This window comes from Pteronotus mesoamericanus, unplaced genomic scaffold (assembly GCF_021234165.1).
Source record: "Pteronotus mesoamericanus isolate MK-2021 breed Mesoamerican mustached bat unplaced genomic scaffold, CSHL_Meso_final contig_657, whole genome shotgun sequence".
NCBI lineage: Eukaryota > Metazoa > Chordata > Mammalia > Chiroptera > Mormoopidae > Pteronotus > Pteronotus mesoamericanus.
In genome coordinates, this window is record NW_026555229.1 from 2,108,870 (window position 1) to 2,119,208 (window position 10,339).

The following is a 10,339-nucleotide window of genomic DNA, read 5'->3' on the forward strand; positions in this document are numbered from 1 at the left end:
AGCTGGGAGGAGGCAGCGCCGTCTTGTAACCATGAGCACAAAAGCCGCCCCCGGCAGAGCAGGAATACAGAAAGAGTCTGGCACACGGACCATTCCCCTGCCCATCTCCAGACCCCTAGCGTGGAGAAGCCCCGCTGTTTCTTGGAGCTGTTGTTCCACGCAGTCAGATGCAATCATTCATGATACGCAGCCCAGATGCTCGCTGGCAGCGCTGGCGGCCTGTCTCCAGACCAGCCAGGGGGAGTGTTTTGTGACTGAAGGAAATGAAGGGTGGGCTCCAGCGCCTCCCTGGTCTCCGGGAGGATTTTTCGTGGTCCTTGGGAAGAGACTGCTGGGGGTCCGACAGCAGATGTTGGGGGACAGAACTGGGAGCAGAGCAGGCCTGACCCCTTCATGGGGGGCGGGTGAGGAGTGCTTTCCTGGGCTGGGCTAAGGGGACCTCTCCCTGCCTGCCCCTCTCTGGCTGCCAGCACCTGACAGAGGTCAGCATTGTGCTCCGGCCAGAAGAGGCCCAGTCCTGTATGTTCAGTGGAAAAATAATCCCTGGTCCTGGTTGACCATAGAAGTGTCCGTAAACATTTGGTCAGGGCAGGAGGCTGGGAGACAAGGGGCGGATTCAGGGAGCCAGGTGGGCCGGGCAGGCTTTGGGCGAGGGTGGGTGGCAGTGGCTTCCTCAGAGGTGAGGAGGAACAAGCAGACCTCTGCTGCCCCTGACCTGTGGTGGGGCCACCTGACGGCCCAGGGAGCTGATTTATGGGCAGGCTGTCAGACCACCTGTTAGCTCAGCCGGGCCCCACAGCAGCATCCAGGCCCCCTCTGGCCTTCTCATTTCTCTGAGGCAGCATGCGCTTTGGGGAGCCCCGGAAGCCAAGGCTTTTCTCACCTTAAGAGAGCAGAGGCTCTTTTGTCTTTGAGGAGCAGCTGGCCTTGACTGGAGCTGAACTCTCACTGGTGAGGAAAGCCCCCCTGGGGGTGTCCCCAGCTCCCCGCTCTGGGCCCATCTGCCCCGTCCCTCAGCATCTGCTGACGGACGCCCTGCCCCGGGATTCTTTCTGGACATCACCTCTTCCAAATTCTGGACAGTTGACTGGCAACAGCCTGTTGTCTCCGCTTCAAGGCCTGTCCCGTCCCTGTCCCATCCAGCTCAGGGGAGCAGCCTGCGCCGGCTCTGAGCTCACCGAGGACGCCCCTCCCCTGCCCCTGCTCAGCTGGAGGTCCTCTGCCCGGCTGCCCGCCACCCAGGGAGCACCTAGAAGTGCCGATGTCTGAACACCCTCCGGAGACTCGGACCCGATTGCCTTAGAGTAAGGTCAGGGTCCAGTGTTCCACGGAAGCTCCTTAGGTGATTGGGAGGTTTATGTGTGAAACTATAGATTCTGATCCTGCAGGTGTGGGGTGGGGCCTGAGCTTCGCTGAGAGACCCCCGTTCTACGCTGTCATCCCCTACAGGTCAGGGCCAGTGCACGGGGGTGTCCGAGGGCAGAAAGTGTGGCAGCGGTACGTTCAGGCCTCTGGCTCTTCTGAACAGTTGTGGGGCCCAGCCTCCTTGGGCGCCTCGGAGCAGGCGCTGCCTGGGTGGGGAGGCTCTTCGGATGTGGGAGCCTTCTGACTGTGAGGGTAGGCTGGGGACTCGGCACCTCTGACCCTCCTCAGGGACATTCTTCCCTGGTGGTGGGGATGATAGGGGTGAGCCTTGTCGCGTGCTCTTGGGGGATCCTCACATGCTTGGATGTTGCTCTTCAGGCATTCCGAGTATGTCTCTGTGGACAGGCCATGGGTTATGACACGGGTCTCTTTCTGCAAGTCCCTTCTGAACCTCCCTCTCCTCACCTCCGGGGAACCACCTGACAAAGAAATCACCTGGTCAAAACCAACTGTGATTTTCTTTGATTTAATTAAAAACTTTAAAAAAGGAACGTGAAAACCAAAGCCTGCCTGCATCAGTTTAGTACCTGTGGCCTTGTAGCAGTAGCAATAATTTACTCGTCATCAAGGTAAAAGGGACACACAGGGGCTGAGGAATGAACCCCAAGAAGCGAGTCTATGGGAGGGGGTCTAGGCTGGGCTTCTCTCTGGTCCAGGGGGAAGGGAACTGGCCGAGGCGGGGACAGTGAGGAGGTGTGGCTGGAGGACACTGTGCCCCTAATGCCTTTCCTTTGGGAGCTATGAGAGGGCACACGACAGGACGGTGGGGGTGGAGAACTATCCTCAAGGAGCTCGGCCCGGTACCCAGACTTCCCCCTCCAAGGCGGGGCCCTGCCACCAGCAGAGGGGGGATGACACCACAGTCCACTCCAGAAACCACCTGGGCTTCTCCTAGCTCCACCCCCCCCAAAGTTTCCCTCCATCTCTCCCCACTCTGCCTATATTCTGAGACCCTGGGGGTCTCCCCCCGAAAGAGAAAGCCTTACTTCAAAGAGAGGAAGCTCTCGGACACCCCAGAACTCCTTGGTCAAAAACAGTCCCAGGCTCCTTGCCCATCCCCTAGGGCCCGTTCTGGGACTCAGGACCAGGCCGGGGGCAGGAGGTAACACTGCGCCCCAGGGGCAGGAACAGAGGGGCAAGGCACAGCCAGCCAGCGGGACAGGGAGGGGCTCCCTTCAGTGGGGCTCAGCTGCCCCGTAGAAAAAGGGGTAGTAGAGGGAGCAGGGGTAGGAGAACATGAATTTGACAGCAAACTTCATCTCCTTATTCTTCTTGTCCCAGCGGTAGACGGCCATGAGCAGCAGCTGTCCGTCCACCTTGCGGCCCATGACCAGGAAGCTGCCGGCCAGGCTGTCCAGCTGTGGGCAGGGGCAGCCCGCGCCATTCTTCATATGCAGCACCAGCCTCTTGGTGTCCTTGCGCTTCAGGGGGCCCGCCTTGAGTAGCTTCTTCTTTTTCTGGGCTCCAATCAGCTTCCGGTCCCCATTCTCTATCTTGATCTCCTTGATGCGCATTTTGACCACTGTGTGTGAAGGCGGGGTGGACAGAGGACAGCATGAGAATGGCCAGGTTTGCTCAGGATGCTCGTGCTTGTGCCTGAGGGTTCCAGCCTGGGGCTTGGAGAGGTGGAGCTTATACATGTACATGTTAGTATTTACGAATCTCCTATCATGTGTTAGACTTCCACAGACAGTATCACATTTCTTCCTGGAGGTTCAGGTGGTGGGAGGAAATGAGGTTTGGAGAGGTTGCAAGCTGCCCAAACTTTAGAGCCTGGATTGGGGGGAGGTCTGGCTGACTCCAGAGCCCACGCCTTTCCCGACATGGAGTGCATGGTAGAGAGCTCTTGATGGGGGACAAGCGCTGGGCTCTCCAGGGAGGGCACCGTTGGACGTGTCTGAACGGGATTTCTGGCTGTGTGTGTGTAGGGTGTGCAGTGTGTATGGGTGGGTATGAGTCTGTGTGTGTGTGTTTGCACGTACATGCTGTGAATGTGGACTGGTAAGTGCGCCCGGCTCTGCAGAGGGGGCCTGCCCGGTAGCATGTGTTGGTTTTCAGAGGGTAAATACACCCCGCTATGATGCACTGCACCGCGGAGCGCAAGGCTGGGAAGCGCGCTCACGGCCTGCTGTTGCTGGTGCGAACACACCACTGTCATCTGTGCGAGACCGGGCACTGCGGGCGGGAGTGTGCATGTGTGGTGCTGTGTGTTTCGTGTATGAGGGTGGGTTTGTGGTGTGTGTGGGAGTGTGGCTGGGGTTGTGGGGGGATGTGGTTGGAGATCGAGAGTGGTCAGAGAGGGACAGCCCAGGACACTCCCAGGTGGCCACAGAGAGCCTAACACAGGCGGGGATAGGGAGTCCTGAGCGGGGAGAGGGGCCCCTTGGGCTCGTCTCCCCCGTCCTCAAGCGTCTGGGCCCCATCTCCGTGTGCATCCAGGGAGAAGCCAAGGAATAACTAAGCCTGCTCCCCACAAAAGAACCCAACCCTGGAGGCCCCTTGGTGGACAGTGCCAAGGGAGGGCTGCAAGAGCCCCAGCCAGGGACGGTGTCTGAGTCCTGTGGACTGTGGTCCGAAGCCCCTGAGATGATGTTAAAATAGAGGTTCATTTCTCTGGGGAGAGGGTTCATGGTTATCACTCCAGTCTAAAAGGGGTGCATAAAGCAAACACTGTCAGAGTTCACAGTGGTGGGTGTGGGCCTATGTGCTCATATGTGTGTGTGTGTCAAGGGGGAGGGGTTGGGGCGGCTGCTTGGGCTCCGCACTCACCAAAGTCGCTAGAGCACATCTGCTCCATGAGGCCGTCGGCACTGTGCTCCATCTCACACTGGGCGCAGATCTTGGTCACTGAGGAGAGAAGCAAGGGTGGGGTCGAGGGAGGCTGCTGTGGGGACCAGAGTCCAAAGAGCCACTTTGGGTGCAGGCTCGCCCACTGACGGGCCACCTCCCCCTGCCCACCCTCCACTTCCTCATCAGGAAACGGGAGGATGGTAGTGATAACAGCGCCTGCTCACTGGTAGTTGTAACATGAAAAGAGACAAGGTTGTGCAGGGATGGAGCTCCCTGGGGGGGCATGATCACCCACGACCCTGGCAGCTGCAGCCGGGATGTGCACTGTCTTCTAAATTTTGTCTCATTTAATCCTCAGCCTATGAAGTAGGTGTTTCTTTATTTTAAAGAAAAGGAAACTGAGGCCCAGAGTTGCTGCCTGAGTCTGCAAAGCTGTAAGAACACAGGCTTCGTGGCTCCCAGGCTAGGGCAGGGTGGGGGTGTTCAGGGGGTCCTTCTAGGATTCAGGGTCCTGGCTCAAGGGTAGACAAGCGACGCTGGCGGGGCAAGGACTGTGCCAGCGGAGTGCCCGCCCTTCTGAAGTGGGCAGCTTAGCACTGCCAGAATTTCTGACTTTTCAAAGGAAGCCAAAACTCTTTATATGAAATATTCTGAGTTTTGTCTGTTGGCCACACACTCAAGCTGCTTCTGGTCCTAAGGCCACCATACAGCACCTGACCTCTGCTCTTCTATGTCTGTCTCCAGGTGGGCGCCCCCACACAGGAGAAAGAGGGGCTCAAAGAGGGTGGGAGCGCAAGGGTGGGGCCCAGGAGCTTGGGCTTCCCTGCCTTCCAGGCTGTTAATGGCTGGGCTCTAAGAAAACTGGAAAAGGAACCAGCTGGGATCGCTGCTGGGGACTTTGCTGTCTCTGCTGGAGCTGGCTCTTTCTCCCATTTTCAACCCGTGGAGGGGCGGGGGGGGTGTTCCCGTCTCTAAAACTCCATAGTCACAGGCCCCCCACCCAACCTTGACTCTCAGGAGAGGGCATGGTGGGTACAACCGACTGGGGATGCGAGGGTGAGGTTAGCCCTGGGGGTGAGGTTAGTGCTGCCCTTTAGGGAAGTCCCAGTGTCAGGGGCTCCTTGGACTCTCACTTGAACTGCCCAGGCAAGCTTTTCTGCTCAGTGCCACGGTTTATCCTTCTGTCTGGTGCCAGCTGGGGGTGGCTCTGCCTGGAAGGAGCTGGGCAGACGGCGAGTGGGAGAAGGGGGAAGGGGACACACAGTGAAGGGGAGGCTGCGACTAGGGCGGAATCTGGGGTAGTGGGACTTGGGAGGGGGGTGGGAAGCAGCACTTAGGATGCCATAGGTTGCAGGAACCAGGGTTCTCTTCCTGTTTTACAGATGGGGAAACTGATGCTCAAAGTTAAGCAGGTCCGCTAAGGGGCAGAGCCTGGCGGTCTGCTCTTTCTCCTGCTCCGAGATTCACCCAAGGTTTCCAAGTCTGAAGGACTGGGGAAGAGAGTGGGACAATTTAGCGTTCCCAGGAGCAGAAAGTGGGGAGATCGCAGCCCAGGTGTGCACTTAGCCCCGAGCCTTTCAGCATATCACTTCCTTCAGCCCTCCTCTTCTCCCCAGGTCCCCAAATCGGGTGGGATCCGTGCCTCAGTGTCTTGGGGTCCAGGGTTGTGGGGGAGGTGAAAGGCACTGTTTAGCGACTGCCAGCTGAGAAAGCCAATGAGGCATTTATCAGGATGCCCTAGGATGAGGGGAGGCTATCGGGATCGCCCCAGGGATTCCAGCAGCTTGGGAAGGTGGGCACTGCGGGGGAAGCCTGCAGGGCTCTCAGAACGGAGTTGGGATGGGGAGAACCATTGGGAATGTCCGGAGCCGCAGGGAGGCACTGCTGTGGCAGTCCCCGGGCAGGTGGGGAGGCTGGAAGGCTGTGGCAGACAATCCCTGGGCTGCTCCAGGCTAGGCGAATTGCGCGCGCGCGCGCGCACACACACACACACACACACACACACACACACACACACAGAGTTGACACCTCGAGGGGCGGGGCGGGGTGGGGGGCCCCGCAGAGCTGTGCTAAGGGGACCGCAGAACTGATGCCCAGCACCCAAGGCCATCGGAGTGCACGGGGACGGCGGTGGCTGCGCTACCTGGAGGCGCGGTGGCGGGCAGGTGTCCGAACTGCACAGCGATGCAGAGGTCGTTGTCCAGGGGGAACTTGTGGCAGTGCAGCATCTCGGGCCAGGGGAAGCCGTAGGCCTCCATGAGGGGCGCGCACCCGGCGCGCACGGCCTCGCACAGCGAGCGGCACGGGTAGATGGGCTGGTCGAGGCAGACGGGCGCGAAGAGCGAGCAGAGGAAGACCTGCGTGTCCGAATGGCAGCGCTTGGCCAGCAGCGGCAGCCAGCTGCTCGCCTGCTGCTTCACTTCGGCCAGGCTCTCATGCTCCAGCAGGTTGGGCAGCCGCATGCGCTTGTAGCCCACGGTGTGGCAGAGCGGCAGGTCGGCAGGGATGTCGAGGCACTTTGGTGGCTTGGAGTAAGAGCGCCCGTGCAGCGGCTCTGTCTGCCAGCCGTAGTAGTCGTACTCCTGGCCATGCGCTGGCACCCAGTGCAGCGCCCCCAGCAGCAGGGCCAGCGCTGCCGCCCAAACTCCCCCAGCCGCCGCCCGCATGGCTGCGCAGTCCTGGCTGCTTGGTGCGCGGCGCCCCCAGCTGCCCCGCGTGCTCCTGCCGCCACGATGCTCCCCTCCAGCCACTGCAGCCGAAGACGTCCAAGTGGTTGGCAGGCTCTGCTAGCCTCCCGGGCTCACTGAGTGATCCTGGCACCTCCCACCTCAGGACTCCAGCCCGGGCCTCGATGCTGCCCCAGCCAATCTCCAGCCGCGGCCCCCGCCCCAAGGCTGCAAAGAGGCAGGGAGGCAGGGAGGCAGGGTGGAGCCCCACCGGCCCCTCCCACCCGGCTCCCACGCCTCCTGCCCAGCGCCGACTCAGGCGCCCCCCTCCACATCACAGCCTCCGAGGCCCCAGCCCCGGTCTCGCCTCCCGCCTTTCCTCGAGGCTCCCTCACCTCTCTCGACATTTCCCTTGCCCCTTGCCTTCTCCATCCTTCCTCCTTATCTCTCTTCGCCACAGCATCTCCTGTTCCTTTTCTCACTCACTTCGCTCGCTTATCGCTCCGTCTGGACTTTTCTCCCTTCACTCTGTTTTCTCTTCCCTGACACCTCGGTTCTCCCTTCTCCCAGCAGGCGGCTCCTGGCTGCCCATACCCTGCTGTTTCAGGCTGGCAGTTCTTTACCCCTCAGTCCTCAAGCATTTTTTGAGCTCCTGCTTGGTGCTGGGCACCGTGCTGGCTGCTGGGGAGTCAGAGATGGATGTGACCCAAACTCCACCTCGAGGAACATCATCACCTAGTGGGGGTTAAGTAGCCATAACTACTATTTAGTAGTTCTTCCTAAGTGCCAAAGACACTGCACAGCACTTTACAACCTTATCAACTACTATTTCTAATGATAGCTAATACTTAGCTGGGTGCTTGCTGTGTGCCAAGTCTGTTCTAAGCACATTGCATAAATTACCTGATTTAATTCACACAGTAATGCTGTAAGGTGGGTAGATACTATTAATATCCCCACTTTACAGATACAATTACTCGAAAGGGGTTAAGAGAGGTTAAGTAACCATTCATTGGTGTGGGGACTCGAATCCAGGTAGTTTGGTTCCAGAGTCAGAGCCCGGATGCAGCCTGGCCGTCTGGATTCTGAGCCTGCAGGCTTATTGACTCTGGGGGGCTCAGGTGAAGTAACTGGTCCTTGGTCACACAGCTAATAGGTGAAGGAACCGGGATTCAAATCCAGGTGTTGGGCTCCAAAGGCCAGGGCGTATCTACTCTGCCCTAAAGTAAATTCCAACCCCGGGCATGAAATGCAGTGGGAGGAGAGTCTATCTCCCCTGGGAGCTGGAGGAGGGAGGAACTGAGGAGGAGATACAGAGAGGCATCGGGACGGGGGTGAGCAACCTCCGGAGCCTATGTTTGGGGTCTTTTCCTTCTGTCTGGGTCCTGCTCTCCATTGGCTTTCCTGTGAGAGGAGCTTTGGACAACAGGCTTATGGGCGGGGTGGCTCAGATGTGCTCTCCCAGCATTTTCTGGGGAGGGTACCCTGGGGAGCTGTCTTGTGGGAGGGCTTGGGGTGCCCTGGGGGCTGGTTTCACTGGGAGGCAGGAGTGCCGGGACCCTTGCCCCTTTCTGCTCCTGCCTTTACCCACTGCCTCCGCCCCCTGCCTGCCCTGGCCCTGCATGTTTCCTCCTGCATGTTTCCAAGGCTCCTGGCTGTCCTTGCAGTGGTAGTGGAGAGAGGTGAAGGACCCTCCTCTTAATATTCACCACACATGGAGCATCTACGCGCACAAAAGGGGAGACAGAAATGCACAAGACATAGTCTCTGCTTCATCTGCTCTAGTTGTGAGAAGACACAAGGCAGAGGAGGCAGAAGAAAATTCAGCGGAGGGAACCTGGGGATGGACAGAATATCTTTTGATGTCCAGGACGATCCAGTTGGGTCCCTGTAGAACAAGCTAAGGGTATTTTCTCCCCCTTTTCCCTCTTCTACTGCCCCCTAGCATGAAGAGATTCTGTGGGTGACCACTCCGGAGATGGAGGATGGGTCCCCACAGGGTCAGCCAGCATAGTGTAGCAATGGTGCAGGCGCCTGGACTCCGCAAACAGGAAGAGTCAGGTTCAAGTCCAAATGCACACTCGCTGAGTGACCTTGGGCAAGTACTTAGCCATTCTGACGCTCCATTTCCTTGTTTGTAAGCTGGAACCTCCTCAGCAGTTATTGTGAGGGGCAAACAAATTGATGCGTGGCAAGACAGCCCCCTGCACAGTGCCAGCACATAAAAGGCACTGAGGAATGTTAGATCTTCAAGGGATGTGTGATTTTAGGGTAAAAGTGTTGTGGGTGTTTTGAAAGCTTCCTCGGACTCCTTGGCCCTGGCTCTGGTTTGGGACTCTGCTCTCTGCACTTCAGCTTGTCCCTCAGCCCTGCTCCCAGGAGGCTCTCGGCTTGGCCAGCAGGCTCTGCACTCCAAGGGGGGTGTGGCCTTGGGCACCGCGGGGCAGGGGCGGGGTGTTGAAGCTCCCCAGGTGCTTGTACAGGGTGCTGGCTCCCTGGGCAGCTGATCGCCTGTGCTGTTCTTGGAGTTCCAGTGCCTGGCCCGGACAGAGGGAGGCTTTGTTCCTGCTGCTGGCTGTGGAAGAACTGCAGATGCTCCGAGAGCAGCGCTAGCCGTACCTGGCAGCCTCAGGGGCTCTGAGGGACAGAGGGGCCAGGCAGGGAGCTTCCTGGAAGGGGAGGCTGGGCAGTGTTTACCCAGCTCTGCCTTGGGGATCCTTGGCAAGGTCCTGAGGAGATCGAGGAGGGAAGCTCTTCACAGGAATGGTGCCCTGGTGGTGGATGCACCCTGGGGGCCCTCTCCTTCTGGGGCCAGGCCGTTTGGTTACCCGGGCTCTGCAGCCCAAGAAGGGAGGAGGCTGCACTCCAATGCGGTGCCCCTTCCTGATGAAGCTGTTCCAGGGCCTGGGCAGCTGGGTGGAAGGAACACCTGTCATGCTGGGCATCTGTCCATCTGGAGTGTCTGCAGTCTGTCCAGGCACACATCTCCCCCAGCTGACAGAGGGGACCGTTTGTTTAAAAGAATGTTTATTCGTGGTTTGTTGTGAGCAAAGTCCTATATAGATACTTCGTCACTCAAACTTGTTAATTATGTTATCAAATCCTATAGGTTTCTACTTTTTTATTGCCTACTTCGATGGTTCTCCAAGAGAGATCAGGGTTCTCCTGAGGGTCCCCAAGTCTCTTTCAGGGAGTCTACAAGGTCAAAATGGTGCATAATTCCAACATCTACTTGAAGTGCATGATAGATCCATGGACTTTAAGGTAACAGAGTAAGAAAAGTTTATTGACATGGATTCAGATTCTACATTACAACCAACACTTAAGGAACTGCCATGTGTCAATTTTATTTTATCAAAGAAGAATATCCATGGTATCTGAAAGCGTATTAAAATACTCTCCTTTTAAACTACATTTCTCTATGAGGCCAACTTTTCTTCGCATACTTTAACCAAAAC

At 58.0% G+C, this 10,339-nt stretch overlaps 1 protein-coding gene across 1 annotated transcript; it reads right to left on the reverse strand.

Annotated features, from left to right (window-relative positions):
• Window positions 1–1,944: 1,944 nt before the first annotated feature.
• Window positions 1,945–6,976, reverse strand: SFRP5 (secreted frizzled related protein 5). Its single transcript, XM_054581715.1, has 3 exons — window positions 6,359–6,976; window positions 4,195–4,272; window positions 1,945–2,947 (listed from the first exon to the last, which is right to left on the reverse strand). The coding sequence occupies exons 1-3, from the start codon at window positions 6,879–6,881 to the stop codon at window positions 2,601–2,603; spliced, it is 948 nt and encodes a 315-aa protein (XP_054437690.1). The 5' UTR covers window positions 6,882–6,976; the 3' UTR covers window positions 1,945–2,600.
• Between the last annotated feature and the right edge of the window lie 3,363 nt (window positions 6,977–10,339).